The sequence below is a fragment of the Zeus faber genome (genome assembly GCF_960531495.2).
Source record: "Zeus faber genome assembly, chromosome: 7".
Classification (NCBI taxonomy): Eukaryota; Metazoa; Chordata; class Actinopteri; order Zeiformes; family Zeidae; genus Zeus; species Zeus faber.
Genome location: NC_137203.1, coordinates 16,764,876 through 16,781,693, shown reverse-complemented (window position 1 = coordinate 16,781,693; position 16,818 = coordinate 16,764,876). Strand labels below are relative to the sequence as shown.

Genomic DNA, 16,818 nt, shown 5'->3' with positions numbered 1-16,818 from the left:
AATGTCGACTGAGCGTCCCCCGAAAAAACTGTAATGTGCGACTCAATGAGGAGTTCAAAATCCAAGGTGGCGTCGGAAAAATGGAAGCTGTGCAATGGTAATTACCCACAGAAATACCACTGAAAATCAAAGACATCAAAGAAGCCATTGTCCAAAAATCCAGTCGTCAAGGTTGCTTACAATACAAAAAAAGTACTGAAAAAATGAGACGAGCAACCAGGAAACGACAGACCGGGGGGAGCCCATGCTGTGTTCAATTAGGTTTGTGCTTGAAAATCGTGCTGCATTACAGAGAACCCGGGAAACTGTAAAACACACCCAACAAGACTAAACAAGACCGTTAACTATTGACAAGTTCTTCCATAATATCTGGAACACGTACCTAAAATGAATAAACTGCACCCTGTGTGTTGCTGCCTGCAGCTATATTATTATTATTATTATTATTATTATTATTATTATTATTATTATCATTATTATTATTATTATTATTATTATTGTAGGCTATTATTATTATTATTATTATCATTATCCTATATAGTCTACTGCAAAAGGGAGATTAAAAACAATGCTTGCTTTGCAATGTTGCCCAACGCCCTCCCAGATTAGTGGAGGAGCACGGTAAACTTCAAAGACAGCACTTCAGAGACAGCGTGATATTTGCACGGAGAAGTGTTGTTGACTTTGTTTTAGAGGGATCGTGTGGTGTTTAAGCATACATGAAATTATTGATGTTTTTTGTAGGCAAGGTGGATCTATGGAACACTTTGTTTTCGAGGGATCATGTGGTCTTTAAGCATACATAAAATGATTGATGTTTTTTTGTAGGTAAGGTGGCTTTATTTTATACATTTTAGGGGGAAAAAAAACAAAAACCCTGCCAACTTTGGTGTTTGGTGTTTTTTTTCTTTTTCCGTGTGTGTTGAAGGCCATCGGTAACCGTGAATCGCCCGTTTACGAAATAACCGGCCCAGCCCTAGTATCATGAGCCATCGTATCAATATTGGATTGAATCTATATTTAATTGAATTGTGACTCTTTCCATTGAAATGGAATCGTTAGATCCTGCCCAATACCCAGCCCTATTTGGTGCATCTAAATATGATGTCCTATCTCGTCCCGTTGTCCACAAACTTACTGCCTGGGAGTGTTACCAAGATGGCAACAGAATGTATTGACTTCTCTTAAAGTGACTTCAGTGGTCTTTTTTTTTTTTTTTTTTAACCGTAATTCCAACATTGTTCTGGCCAAGCTCCTGTTTGAACACATCTTAAAATACTCTTTTGGCTGAAGTGTTTCAGTAAGTTGTGAGAATATATATATATCTCCCAAACAGTTTCAGTGGTATGTTCCCCTTGCCTGGCCCTGCATATTTTTCTTTCTTTTTAATTTCAATTTTTAAATTTTTATTTTTTTATTTTATTTTTTTGAATCTTGTGTGTTTTCCTTTCGTCCTTTCTTGTTCAACGCTACGCCTGCAGATGGGGGATGATTCAGAACCGGTAATACCTCTGCACTGTCCATTTCAGTGTTAAGGAATTGAGTAGATCACAACTGTATCATCTATTTCCCTACACCTGTTCTGTATTTACATGTCTGTCTGACATTTTCCACACATTCAGTCAGGCGACCCACCATCACCTATTCTCCTGATCTGTAAAGCATGTCCCCATCCAGTGTCCCTCCTTCTTTCTTATCTCTGGGCTCGATGGTGTCATCTTTTCATCAGCCGCACACCCCCCTGCGGGCGGACACTCCTCAGTCACCACAGCTCCCACACCAGTCCCCCTCGCCCCCTGATTACAGCCCCACTGAGGTTGGTCCACGGGAGGAAATACTAGGAAAGAAGAGCACCTTAGTTAGTGGATTCCCCAGCCCTCCCCACGCCGTCCCCTGTCTTGTGCTGTGACCTTTTCAAGCAGCTACTGTGGCTCTTCTGTAGTTCATCAGACAAGCCATTATTATAAGTTCCCACACCGAGTTCTTAGGAAATCCTGCTTTGTTTAGTGTTAGTGTTTGTGCTTGTTCAACATATTGCATATTAACTCAATTCTGTATTCTGTCTTGAAAATACTGGTTCTCTTTCATTCTTACTGACCGCCAGAGGCCCGCAGTCGAGAATCTTATATCAACAAAGTCACGTGTGATTCCCCCCCACCCGGTGCCAGTTGCTACCCCTATATAATCACATGGCACCTGGGGCTCTGTTTTTCTGGCATTGCAGGAAGAAAGGCAGGTAGAAAAAAAAGAGAACCTTTTCTCATTCCGTGAGGAGCTTACGGTCTTAACGTATGTAAAAACAGCTTCACAGTGTGTGAACAACCTATGGCTCAGAGTCCTCTGAGGCAAAAACCCACCCCCCCTGTGGGCCCTCTCCTTGATGGAGAAGGCCAGCCCACTAGGCCAGGATGCTCTGGTGCATGCCTGGTCAGACGGCCTCCTCTGTGCCTTCCCACCGACCCCTCTGATCCTGGCAATGTTACACAGAGTGCGTCCGGGCAGCCACAGAGTGCTGCTAGTGGCCCCGAATTGACTGGGAAGGCCGTTGCTTCCGATACTTAAACCTCCTCGCAGGGCAGGACTGGCGCCTTCCAGGAGACTGGACCTCACCTCCCAATTGGGAGGTCAGAGCTGGCACCCAAAGCCAGGATAGCTGGAGTTGTGGGTTTGAGTGGCCAAAACAACTGCTGAATTCCTGTCAACAGGCTGTAGTCCAAACCATCCTAAACTCCAGAGCATCATAAACTAGGTCACTTTATGCGTACCGATTGAGGATATTTTCAGACTGGTGCGTGTCAGTTGGAAGATCCCATAACACCATAATACTATGCTTCCTGCAGTCCCTGCTGGAAGGTTAAAGGTCACCCTCCATCTTAAAGGTCTATGCAGCGACCATCTCTTCACGGCATGTCAACGTGGACAACCAACCTGTAGGGTTACATGGGTTGGTCACAAGGTTCCTAAAAGGAGCCCGACGCTTGCACCCTACGAGAGCTGTGAGGATGCCCTTATGGGACTTGCACCTTTTTGCTGCATCCCTTTGGCCTACTCTAAGCTCCCGAGTTGAAGAGGATGTCAGCCAAGACGGATTTTCTTTGAGCAGTGTCATCAGCCAAACGTGTTGGCAAACTCCATGCACTGTCTGTTGGCGAAACCTGTGTAACCTAGAACTCAGATGGGTCAGGATCTACCCTGTGGCCCAACCAATCATTCCTCCCAAAGAGGCTCTCCCCCTTCCACATGACCCATGTCATTGAGTTGGCTGCTTTTAAGCCACCACAGCACGGTGGCTGCGAGCAGATGAAACTATCTTGCCCAGTTAGAGCACTTAGAGCTTATGTTGGCGTGACGGCAGACATTTGCCAGACAGACCAATTATTTGATTGTTATGGAGGTTGTAAGAAGGGTTCTGCACTGTCTAAGCAGAGACTGTCTCATTGGATTGTGGATGCAATACTCAGAGCGTACAGGACTAAGGGCTGTCCTCCTCTGGCTGGCGTTAGAGGCCACTCTCCCAGAAGTGTATCCCCATCGTGGGCGGCCTTGAAGGGTGTGTTGTTGAAAGACATCTACGCCGCAGCTACTTGGGCCGCCCTGTACGTTTGTCAGATACTACCGGGTCAAAGTGGCCACTGCCAGTTCCATAGGAGTGGCTTTTCTACCAGGGCCATCAACAGATTAGGTGAGGGGTGGGGGTTCCTCAAGACCTTGTTGGTATCAGTCATCCAGTGTGAAACACTGCCGCTGGTGGTCAGCAAGAATGAAATAGAAAAAGAGTTACGTTTGTAACTACGGTTCTATGAATTCTGGATGACAGCCACAGTTCTCGGTCACTCAGAACCTTAGCGAGAATATTCCGTAGGAACAGAGCCCCGGGTCTCATGTGATTATGTAGGGCGGCACCTGGGCACTGGGGGTCACACATGACTTTCATATAAAATTCTTGACTGCGCATGGTGGATAACTCCGGTGTGAAACACTGTCTCTGGCAGTCATCCAGAATTCATAGAACTGTAGTTTCAAACGTAACTCTCGTTTTGTGCTGTTGACACCTCACTGTTATCACCTTCCCTTAGTGCTTACTAGGGCTGTACCCAACTCAGAATTTTGTTGATCGAATCGGATTTGGCTGTTCAATGTTGACCATTCGGCTATTTTTTTTTAAAGATCAGATTTAACTAATTGTCATTGCACAGAGTACAAGTACTGAGGCAATGAAATGCATCTGTATTTTGCCCATGCTAGTAACTAACGTGTCTAGGAGCACTGGGCTGCCAAGTAACAGCGCCCGGGGAGCAGTTGAGGGGTTAAGTGTCTTGCTCAAGGACACAGCAGCGTGCTATCAGGAGGAGCCGGTGATCGAACCGGCGATCGAACCGGCAATCTTCCGATTACCAGACAACCCGCTCTACCTCCTGAGCCACTGCCCCGATCGGAAGACACGATAAGAGTACCGTTAAAGCACCGGATTGATAAGCAGTATCAGTAAAAGTTGTGGTACTATTAAAATCTTAACCATACCTATCCGTACTTGTGCCCCAGTCCTCCGTGTCCCGTCCCATTCATTCAGGAATGGGGCACGGCGATCAGGGCACACGTGTTCGCTTCCGTGTCCAGACGTAGACGATTCACACGTATAAAAATATATTTATGATTCCCCTTATTGATAATTCCTCAATGAAATGTTATCCCTGTGCATTTTTGTAAGCTTATTTTTGTTTTATCCTCTTATTGTAATGCACACTGACAAATGACTAATTGACGTGAAGAATTTCAGTCGACTGATGGGTTTCCGACTGATGATTCGACTCGTCGACTTTCAGGGGGCAGCCCAAGAGGTTACCCTTTCACAGTCTTAGGCTGGCTGTCATTAATCATGGGAACTGGTTCTCACCCTCACCTTCCTCGATCCATCCTCCTCCAACACCACAGGATAGTATTTACCCACTCTACCTCTGACTTATTTATAACCCCATTCTTGTGCTTTTTCCCTCCCAGCTTGGCGGAGATATGGGAGGAAGTCCTGCTGTAAGTAATTTTGTTGGATTATTTAAACACTCAAGTTTACATTTTTTATGACTTAATTCGCCTGGATGGGTTTAGAATCGAGTTGTCTGCTCTGTGGCCTACAGTTGGGGGCTGGTTTTGGGGCTCCTCCTGCTGTAGCCCCAGCCTCGCTCAGCGCCCCCGTGGGTGGAGGTTTAGGAGACCTGTTTGACCTCGGAGGTGGCGTTGGTTTACCCATGGGATTCTACATCCCTCCCAAAACGGTGAGTCTCTAATTAACTCTGAAGATGAATTTAAGATTCCCCATGATCACACAGAATTGGTCAGATTTTGAACTGATTCCATAGACCTGGCACAGACGAATGGCACTGCATGGCATTGTAACTAGGACTGTTCTGTCAGTGCTTCAACCCAACCAAAGGAAATGCACCTAATTCACATTTTATTTGTTGCAACATTGCTAGAATTTGATTAAATTTCCCTTTCAATTTGGATGGAAACATATGATTGTAGAAGACAGTTTTTTTTTTTTTTTTTTTAATCTAGTTTGTCACACTGATTACTATTATTAAGTTGTACGCTATTTATTTACTTTCCGATTTCTTTGATGATGTTGCGTGACTGTCCAGTAACTGTCCCCTCCTCCATTAAGCCACTAGGAAAATTAGCAAAAAGGCAGAGCTCGGTGCTTTGCAATGGGAACGAAACTTGATTGATTAAGATTGACCTTGCCCAATTTTCTTTGTGTGTTTAAGGTGTGGCTGCCCGCCATGAAGGCAAAAGGTCTGGAGATCTCCGGCACGTTTGGCCGTCGTGCCGGGGTCATCCAAATGGAGATGACCCTCACAAACAAAGCGATGAGTGTTATGACTGACTTTGCTATCCAGTTCAATAGAAACAGGTGAGAGGACTGCAAGACACTCTTCTGCATTTTTTTAATTTTATTTTATTTTTCGTTTTCATACCACAGAATTTTCATGGAAAACACACCGTATGGATGGTTTGTGGATGTATCTGTAAGCGTGACGCGAGAATCTCATCTGGAACATTATTTCATCTGCCTAGTTGAAGTGTTTCCTGCTGCTGATTTTAATCACGCTATGATTGGAAAATACTTGCCCTGTGTGCTTTATGCACTGTGCAATATTACCATGATTCAAGTGAGCTTTTGTGTGTGCTTCTGCACTATAACTCTTGCTTTCACCATGTCCGTCTCTAGCTTTGGCCTAGCCCCGGCTGGCCCCCTTCAGGTCCTCACACCCCTCAACCCAAACCAAACTATTGAAGTCTCACTCCCTCTCAACACTGTGGGGCCTGTCATGAAGATGGAGCCCCTCAATAACCTGCAGGTGACCGCAACAAAATCCCACACATTTTGAAGTACTTTGGAGTACAAGCTTTTCCTTAATAACTGCTCGTAAAATCATTTAGTTTGGAGTGTTGCCAGGAGCTTAATTCTCACATACCCTGAAATGTAGCTGCATTTAACACTGTCGGTGTTGCTAAACAAATCAGACCTTACTTTACAGTGATTAATACAATTTCCTGTTAATTATTTTGTTTACGTATTTGAGTACATATGGGTAATTGGAGCTTTTAATTGAATCACAGCTTTTAATATGCACACAAATTGCCTTCATCTGACTTATTACTATGTGCCAAAATGTTAAATCTTTATATCCTAAGTTTAAGTGCTGCATTTGATAGATTTAAGCGGCACGTATTTTTCAAGTTTTTGTCCTTGTCAAATGCTTTCTAATGATTATAGAGCAAGTCGCTGCTCTTGGGTTTTTCCTGCCCTTCAACGACGGCGTTTTTGTAACCAAGCTATTAAATGCCTGCGCCACTAATAGAAAAGATTAAAAAGTGACATAAGACTGTATTTTAGAACCCTTGCAATTAGTTCCAAATATAAAAAAAAAAAAAAAAAAAATAGGCACAAGGCTGCTGGCTGGCTGCTTTGTGATCAGGGCGGTTCAGTTGAGTGAGCAAAATGGCGAGCTGGAGTCCTGTTCAGCTGGAGAGAGGAGATAAGAGCATCTAGGAGGGACGATCAAGGAGGGGACGTCATTAGTGGGCACCCACAGCATGTTCTCCAATATGCTGCCCGTTGCTTGCTCTTTTAAACAACGTTTGCACTCATTAAGATGTCACAGAGACTAAGAATTACTGAATACACCATTCTTTGTGAAAACGGTGAATCCCTAAAACCTTGTCCAGAGTCCAAACCACTTGATTTGTATAGATACACATAACCTCTGCTGTCGATTTTCCCCCTTCCAGAAAGTAGAAAAAACCTTTGCCTCTGTAGATGTCGTACCTTAAATCTTCAAGGATAAAGTCATCAACGTCTGAAATATCTGAAGATGTGGAAGTCATTAAGCGATTATTTCTGCATCGGTTGCACTAAATAAGCAGGCTGCAGTGCTACTGTTTCCCTGCCATTACAGACGGTCTCTGGGCAGCCCTAGTGTACGACGTCCTCATGAATTATTCAGCGGTGCTTTTCCAGCCGTTCTCCGGCTCATCTCGCTATCCTTTACAGCCCTCCGTCAAGCTGCCCGATCGATATCACGGCCCAGCACTTGTCGCCGGGTCCAGGTGCATCGAAAGGCGTTTCGGGTTTTCAATATCTCAACTTTCTCAGACGCTGGATAAGCGCCGTGTGACAAAAGGTCTAATGGTTTGTTCCCCCTTTTGAGGTCATATCAAGATGAGCCTTAAGCCGGACGCCACACCAGACCAGAAAAACATGTCTTGCGCTTGCGGAGCGCCGAAGACAGCCTTGTGTACACGGGGGCGCGAGTTTGACTTCCTCAGCGTGGTCGCCCCCTTGTTTCGCCGCACGGCGCTCTCGAATCAGCAGTAAAGACCACTCAGAAAGTAATTACTCGTGGGCTACTCCTCATTTCTGTTCCCGTCTCGCTCCTCCTCTGCCCCCCCTCTCGCAGGTGGCCGTTAAAAACAACATTGACGTCTTCTACTTCAGCTGCCAGTACCCCATCAACATGTTGTTTGTGGAGGACGGAAAGATGGGTGAGTGCTTCTGCCTCTGCACTCCAAACCTCCCTGACGTCAACACCGACAGTTTTACCATTTGTTGCTGTGTTTTTTTTCTTTGTTTTTGTTTTTTTCTCCTTTTTGTTTTTTGATTCGAGTGCGAGTACCTGAGCATATGACGTGCAACACCGATATGGGCTAATGTGGCCGTGCACTCAGCGTTTTGATCAGTCGTATTGTTTCTCCGCTCTGGTTGATTTGATCGTGGCGGCGGGTTAGCGTTTCTCTCCCCCGTGGAGCTCGGAGACACGGCCAGCAGCACAATTTTCGGCTGCAGGCTCGGTCTAATGCTCCGGAACCTTAATCCACAGCAGGGTGTCTCATGTTCAGCATGGCAACAAGCTATTCATCCAGCGGTAGATTCTGCTGTTTTGTCGCAGCATGCGTGTGTCTGTCTGTGTTTGTGTTGCTTTGTGCCATTTTCTGTACTTAACCACTCATGCTGTTCTCAAAATTATTATTTTTTTTACTTAAACTCGTACGGTCAGTACGACTCACTGATGATCTGTCTCAAAAAGCCACTAGTCATGCACATCTGCTCTGAAAATCGAACTATGTGGCTTATTTATGTACATTTTCACACCCTGCAAAGACAATGTATGTGCTGTACTACTCGCACTACTCGTATTGAATACATTGTGCTTTGTTGTTTTTGGGGATCATTTGTTTTCTCATCATCTAATTTTGAACCCCCCTCCCCCTCATGTTTTTCTCCACAGAGAGGCAGGTGTTCCTGGCCACATGGAAAGACATTCCGAATGAAAATGAGTCCCAGTTCCAGATCAAAGATTGCCATCTCAACTCAGGTGAGAAAGAAGAGAGATGAAGCAACTGGTGCACGGAACTCTGCGTCTCCCCAGCTCGCTAGGGCCGTCACCGTCATCAAATTTAAGTTGATGATTAAGACTCCTTGAAATAATTGTGATCCGCATTGTAATTGTTAATTTTATCCCATATTATAGTTTAAGCCCAATAATAGGGTAATAATAAACGTAGCACATTATGAAGAGGAGCCGTGTATTGCTATGTGAACACATTATAAATTAAATGCATTTCTGTTTGCCTTTGGGAATTTACATGGCACATAGGACATCATTAAGACCTTAACAATGCAAAGTCTGTTACTGAAATATAGAATTGTGTGTGTGTGTGTGTGTGTGTGTGTGTGTGTGTGTGTGTGTGTGTGTGTGTGTGTGTGTGTGTGTGTGTGTGTGTGTGTGTGTGTGTGTGTGTGTGTGTGTGTGTGTACAAAAATCACAGGATCCAATAATCAAAATTTAAAATTTTGTGTGGCAAAATCCGTCCTTGTCATGCACAACCACAGCAAATCAGCAGATTACAACTCTGAAATTAAGCGACAAAGGACCGTCTGTGAATGATCTCCAGCATAACCTTTCACAGAAGGCATCAGTGTGGCCTGTTGGCTACTCTGCCGTCGTCCTGCTTTATAAAGGCAAGAAATATGGCCTCATGTGATCTGACATGAAAGAGCTTTGTGTTCGAGATGAACCCCAAATGGCAAAAATGCACTTAATAATACATGACTAACATCGGCTTAAAATTGCGTCGGCATTTGGGGCGAAGCATATGATCGTGGAATCCGATGATTGTCCAAAATATCGCGGTCGGCTCAAATAATCTCACCGATTGCGTGATAATTGCAAGAGCTCAAACTCTCACCTGTTTTCAATGTTTGACGGCTCATCTCTCGATACGCCGAGCCCACACTGACTATCTCATCCCGGCTAATGAAACAAATTCTATTTGATCGGAGCTCGTCATCTCCAATCCCTATTTATATGTGTTAATTTGGTTTTACATAAGCGTGCGAGCCACTGGAGTAGAGGAGAATTCCTAATGACGGCTTAATGGAGAATATCCCATCCAACAATGAAATTTCTTCCTCATGAATAGAGAGAGTTTCGGTTCCTGCTGCGGCGTCGCAGCGGCTCGCCCGCGTCACAGAGGCTGAGGAGGAAAGCCAATTCTAAATTAAGGTTTATATCTCCGCGACGCAGACCAGCGTGGATGGTGTGACCGCCGGTGAATTTAGTGAATGAATTCGGGCCGAGGCAGTCTGGCCATAGACAATAGTGGGATCATTAGAGAGGAGTAGAAGTACATGTGAGGAGTCGGCGAGTCAGGCTATGGATTGAAGAACAACACGAATAATTATTTATAGAAATTGTAACGTGTGCGTGTGTGTGTGGATTGTAATTTTCTATGTTTTTCTCTTTCCCAGACGCTGCCTCCAACAAACTGCAAGGCAGCAATGTGTTCACCATCGCCAAGCGCACGGTGGACAGCCAGGACATGCTGTACCAGTCCATGAAGCTCACCAACGGCATCTGGGTGCTGGCCGAGATGCGGGTGCAGGCCGGAAACCCAAACTACACGGTGAGCGCGCGCACATCCACGTCCACATCGTACAGACGTGTGTGTGGAGCGACACGAGGAACGAATAGTAGATTGATTAATTATAATAATAGGGTAGTAATAATAATAAAACGTACACCTTTTGAATAGGAGCCGTGTATTGTTATTTTAACACATTGTGTGTGGTTGTGTGTGTGTGTGTGTGTGTGTGTGTGTGTGGTTGTGTGTGTGTGTGTCGCTGTGCTGTGGTTTCTCCCCTTGATGGATTGCGTCCGCCTTAGAAATCCTGCGTGGCTTGTCCAGGCCTGTGACCTTGGTGTGACTCTCCACCCGGCTCATTACTCAGTCGGCTCTCACATCATGTTTATATTCATAAGGCAGCCTTTTTAATTTCTGCTTTTCTCCTCCAGTCTGGAACGGTCCACGTGTCTGTCGGATCAGCATTAAAAAAAAAAGTAACTTGACACCCTCCCGACTCTGTTCCAAGTCGGAATGGGAATTTCAATTGAAATAAGCAGCCACAATTAGATGATTGTTTTTTGTGTTTTGTCATATGTGGTTTTACACGTGTGTGTTAATGTAACTGTGAATGTCCTCCCTGTGTTTTTCATTTCCTTGTCCCATTTTTTCATTTTTATTGTTTTTCCCCTGCACCCATTTGTCGTGGCGTGTCCCCCGTGTATTCAGGATATGGAGGTTGGTGCCGTCCAGATTTAACTGTTCTCCTTTCCTGTCCCGTCTTCGTCGTATCTCACCGTCTCCTGTCCCCTGTTTTTGTTTTGTTGTCGCTGACTTACCCCTCGCTAAAGCCTTTTAACACATAACAGATAACATCATGAAATGCTCCGTCCACACGTTCTGGATAACAAGCGTTGCATGTGCTCCGTGCCGCCGCGTGCTGTCAGCTGCCAGCGCTCTCTTGGCGCTGCTCAGGAAAGCCGCGCTGCCAAAGGCTTTTGTCAGCACCGATGTTTAGGAACCAGAAACTAAAGCCTTGCCGCAGGTTTCCTCCGAGATTACGAAGACTATATTTCTCTTTAGAGCAGACAAGTGGGTTTAAATGTAAATATGCCAGACTTCTTATAAAAAATAAAAAATAAATTGTTGGGGGTGGACACTGACCTATGCGGGGTGATATTGGGATGGGACGGCTTGACCTTATTCACTGACATGAAACCATCAAATTGGCTTCAGAGCTCAGATGATGCCCGATACCTTTTTGAAGTCCATAACGGATACCTCACATTTCATCCCCTGGCCTCATGGCAACCCCCATGTGACCAATGGCATTGGTTGCCCCCCCCCCCACCCACAACAGGGCAATTTCAAGCATTAAGGTGAAGTGTGTTTTACATATAAAATAGCCTTTGCAAAAAATACCCTGAAGCCTCATAATTGTCCTTTTTTTTTTTTAATCTGACTTACATCTGCAGTGTTAACACGCATTTCCCCAGAAGAGCATTTTAACTTACGTAGAATAAGGTTATTCTAGGGTTTATATAGGACAGGGAGGGCTAATTTAGGTGGGCTACTAAAATAACCTATTTTAAAATCCGAACAGCCGAACTTGACCTATATGTTGTGCAAATATTAGAAATTCATATAAATCCCAATCAATACAAATACAATTTTACATTATTTATCATCTTCTATTCATGCACATGCAGCTTTGTCCCATCACGCTTCATTATTATTCCAGCAACAAAGTGGACGTTGTTTTTCATTAAAATTCCCTCCCTCAATTCTCTACCGTAAGACTTTCTAGACTGCATTTCCCCAAAGTGAATAAAGGCCACCCACGTCATCGCAAAACCGTCCTGGTGGCATTATCGTTATGTAACTCGCTCTATTTTGTTCGTCGTTATGAAAAGTCTATCCACAAACCGTTGTCACCGTTGATATTTCACATGGATCCCCCTGTTAAGATGCCGGCAGCACAGCTTTCCCTGTTTAGGACTTTACTGCACCGCATCTCTGTTATGTAACCGTACATGTCAAAGCGGATTATCCTCTTTATATATTGACCGAATTTGTCATTTTGACTTGGGACACTGGGCCATTGGTCTTTTTTTTTTCCAGGCATCTTGACCAACTACAAACCTAGAGCACAATTCATCAAGTTAACACACATTTCTCATTTCTTTCTCTTGACTGCGGCTCGCTTTTCGTTCCCTCGCCTCTCTTCCGAGTCCCGTACAACTTACACTTCGACGCGATAAGCGTGAGGAGGAATGGCCGCGCGCCACTCGGACTATTTCCGCTGGATTAGCAGCTGGTTGTGCGCGGCAGCCGCTGCGTCCTCGTTTCCCCCCCCCCCCCCCACATCTCGCCCTGCGCTGATAGGACGGCGCTTCCTAAACGTTGCCAGTAGCAGCATGCATTAGTGAAGAGCCCCCGAGTGCACCGAGGCAGCACTTGAGGAGCACTATGTTGTCGCCATTTCAAAGCGGTCTCTTCGCCGTCGGCCGAGCCGGAAAGCTCCTCTCCGGTGACGGGGGGTGATCCTGCGCTGATGTTATTACGACTAATGCATATCTGTCTGAAAATAGAATAAAAGGACACTGCGGTTTTGAGTGGTTTTTTTTTTTTTTTTTTTTTTTTTTGGTCTCCCCCGGAAATATTTGTTCCATCAATATGGACACTGGAAAAAAAAAAAAAAAAATTGTCGGAAGCTGTGTGAAATCCTGAAGCGATTCTCTTCTCGAAATAACATCAAAAGGAAGAAGAAAGAAGTGTGGCGTAGGTGGCAATAGAGAAGGGAAAAAAAAAAAAAGTTATTTTGCTCGTAGCTAAATATATTTTCTGGAAGAGATTAAGCGGGTGATGGAGTTACTCCTTATTTACCAAAGTCACATTAACATTTAAGAGATGTGAGGCTGCATAAATAATTGGAAATATTTGATTGATTAAACTCTTAACGACAATAATGCGGCGCTCCATTACTCAGCATATGAAAGGTTTAGTTTATCGTATCGCGGCGTCCCGAGCTCCTCCATCAGCGCTGTGACACTAATTTGATTCTCTTCTAGTTCCCACACTTAGCCTGACGCTAAGCCCAGCTGAAGCAGCGTGAGCGCTAACCAAGGACCAAAAACGCGACGAGTTGAAATGGGGTCCGTAGCCACTCATCCAATCGTCCATTTCCTGACATTATTGATAATCATGATAATAGATTTTATTTTATTGCTCTTTTTCGTGTTATCAGTCGCATGGAATGAAACGGTGCGCAAGGAAAAACAGAAGCACCGCACGGCGTTGCGCCACCCCTGCTCCCTTGTTTCTTTTCCAAACGACGCCTCGCCGGCCGTTTTATTTTTAGCGCGCCGACTTGCTTCCCCGGGCTGACGTGACCGTGTCTCTCCGGGGGCTACCCGGCTCTAAACTCCCTCCATGCCTTCTCTCCCCTCAGATCTCCCTGAAATGCAGAGCGCCGGAGGTGTCCCAGTGTGTGTTCCAGTGCTACGAGGCGGTGCTTAAGAACTGAGGCAGAGGCTTTGCGGCGCCTCCCGGGTCCTTCCGGACTCCCGCCCTCCCCCCTTCGACAGAGACCACTCGACAGCCTTCTCAGTCCAGACGCCCAAATCCCGCTCTGTGTCCTCTGTGTAGATCTAATGTGTTGCCCTGTCGCCCAGCTGTCTGAATCGGGACTTTTTAACAATTTGTTCGCCGAGCGGCTCCGACGCATCGCCTCTCTCCTCTTCGCCCGACGCGTCCGGCTCGCCTCCTTCCCCTTTCTTCATCCCGTCCCTGCCAGCGAGCGCTGCCCCAAGTCGTTCGAAACCCTTATTTTTTCCGGCCCATAAAATGCTTCCGACATATCAACTGCCGCTTAATGTCGCGGCGCAGATGTGACATTTCGTCCAAGCCCCACCCCCGCCACCCTGGCCGAGCCGCAGTGCGATGACCTTCTGGGGTCTATTCACCTTTCTTTCTTTTTCTTTCTTTCTTTTTTTTTTTTTTTTTTCTTTTTCCTCTTTTGGAAAAAGGAAGTCTGAATGATGGACCCGAGCTCCTGTGACCATTTTCTCTGCATGAGTCCCCTCTCAACACACACACACACACACACACACACACACACACACACACACACACACACACACACACACACACACACACACACACACACACCGCTTCAGATTGGTTTTATTTTCATAGTGTATGCAGTCAACGGTAAAATCAGTGAGGTCAGCGTATTTATTTAGGTTTAATTAGGTTTGTATTTTCCCGCCTACCGGGCTGCAAAGCGTCCGTCGCCCCCCTGCCCCTTTTTTTTTTTTTTTCTTAAATGCAGTGTGCCTTTTTGGGCCTAGGAGGTACTTTGAAACCTTGCTAGCGTTGTCTTTGTCCTTTTGTTGGAGTTTGCTTCTCGTAAGTTTCGTCTCTCTGCGTCTCCTTTTCCGTCTCCATGAAGTTCCGCATCCGCCGTTGTCTCCGATTGCGTAACGGGTTTTGTCTGCCGTGCTTTTTATCTCGTGTTCTCGAACGCCCGGAGAGAACCTGCAACGGAAGGATCATTTGTTTTGGGTGTGTGTTCACATGGCTCCCTCTCCTAACTCTCCTACTCAGCCATTCCATTTTTCTTTTGTTTTTTTTTGAGTGTGTGTGTGTGTGTTTGTTGGAGTGTAATCTCAGGCAGATGATGGGAAGAGTTCCCGGGTGTGTGGGGATGTTGTGTCTTCTGTGTGCTTTTTCGTCAGGCGGCGCCTGCTCGGGGCTCTCTCCTCGTGTTTGCTTTTCTCCATCCTCCCGCAGCTTTTTCAAGTACCTCAGCCGGCAGAGGTCACGGCTTATGAAGGACCGGTCTGTTGTTCTGCATCTTGATACCAGCGACACAGGAACCATGAATCCCGCTCTATCCGAATAGAAAGAAGGTTAGAACAACGTGCGGCACCGTGTTGAGGATGCAGTCTGACAAATTTGATGGATTGGTAGACCCTCCCCCTCCCCCCAGACTGAAACCCATTTCAACCAGCTCTACAAGATGTCTGCACTTACTCTGACGCCTTTTTAGGTGTGTTTCTGTGTGGTAATGGCGAATATATAATGTTTGAAAAGAAATCTGGTGACGGAAAATTTGAATGTTTTGATTAACTTGATTTTGTTTAATGTGTGTACATCATTTAAAACAGAACTATTAAAAATCGGATATATTCACAATGTTTTGTTCTTGACTCCCATTACTGACTTCCCATGGACTAAATGTTGAACATGCATCTGATCTGACATTTCGGTGCCGAGTTCTAATCTAGATTCCAGTTACGCTGGACCGTTACGTTACCATCTCCCTGTAACTCTTCACCGAGGGTGCTTTATAAAGTGCAAATTCAATGACTTTTTTTTTTATTATTCCAAGTCTCTAAAAGGATCGATACAGGAAGTTTGTGCTTCAGCCTCCCTTTAATGAAGGCAGTGCCAGCCCCTGCATAACTTCCAGGAGATCTTGTAGCCTCCAGTATTTGAATGCACTTTGCGCTGTAATGATTATTACCGTAGAAATGCACAAGCTTGTTTTTCCAACGTGCCGGGTAGCTGTTTAGCAGCATTGCTGACTCCGAGCCACCGCTTGCAGCTTTGCATACTAAATCGGTTACGGTCTGAGGTTTATCCACATCCCAGTGATTGACTCACTCCAGTGGAGGAGCGGCCGCTTTGGGCGGCCACGCTGCTCAGGGAAGCTCAACATTGCTTCCACACACGTGAAGTAAACAGTACGTTTAGTGTTGTCTCTGCACCAAAGTCTAGTGACATCCTACCAGTAGGGTTACTGTAGTGGATTTCTATAGGCGGTGCTGCTCACCCTCGAGTGCAGAATGTCTGCCCGCTAATTATTACAACCTTAGTTAATTGTCCCTGCCACTGGCATAGATTTTCATTAGGTTGCAAACATCATTTCCACTTTCCACATGGTGAATTTTAAGGTCCATTTGACCATTTTCTTCACAGGGTTGTCACATGGTTCTATAATTGAAAAAGATGAATTAAAATGTCGTGTAAATGTCCGTGCGTTGTCAGCACACATTAATTTCTATGGCTTTTACACAAGTATACATCATTAGGTTTTACAGGCAAGCGGTGGTTGATTTACACCGTTCACATGTCCTTTTTTTTTTAATTTATTTTTATTTTTTTTAATTCCACTGGACCCCCACTGGACCCTCCCATGACCTTGAAACGCGGACTAACACCCAAACGGAGTCCTAAAGAGAGAGAGTCCATTTTCATTTCTCTGACCGTGAGTAGGGTAATGTCAACCGGGAGCGTCTTTCGAGATTGGGGGTTGTATCACTGATGGATGGGGACGCGTCCTCAGTGTCGATTTATTTTATTTTTTTAACTCGTTTTTTTTTTTTTTAATGTTCCTAGAGGTGCTCCAGT

The 16,818-nt window shown here is 45.2% G+C and overlaps 1 protein-coding gene across 1 annotated transcript in view; it reads left to right on the top strand.

Annotated features, from left to right (window-relative positions):
- Positions 1-15,566, top strand: part of ap1b1 (adaptor related protein complex 1 subunit beta 1) — a 29,706-nt gene extending 14,140 nt beyond the window's left edge. The window contains exons 15-22 of the mRNA XM_080003833.1: positions 4,999-5,028; positions 5,133-5,270; positions 5,763-5,908; positions 6,227-6,356; positions 7,959-8,043; positions 8,787-8,873; positions 10,310-10,464; positions 13,853-15,566. Coding sequence (XP_079859959.1) covers positions 4,999-5,028; positions 5,133-5,270; positions 5,763-5,908; positions 6,227-6,356; positions 7,959-8,043; positions 8,787-8,873; positions 10,310-10,464; positions 13,853-13,927 — 846 coding nt within the window. The 3' untranslated portion in view covers positions 13,928-15,566. The remainder of the gene's footprint in view (positions 1-4,998; positions 5,029-5,132; positions 5,271-5,762; positions 5,909-6,226; positions 6,357-7,958; positions 8,044-8,786; positions 8,874-10,309; positions 10,465-13,852) is intronic.
- The last annotated feature ends 1,252 nt before the right edge of the window (positions 15,567-16,818 follow it).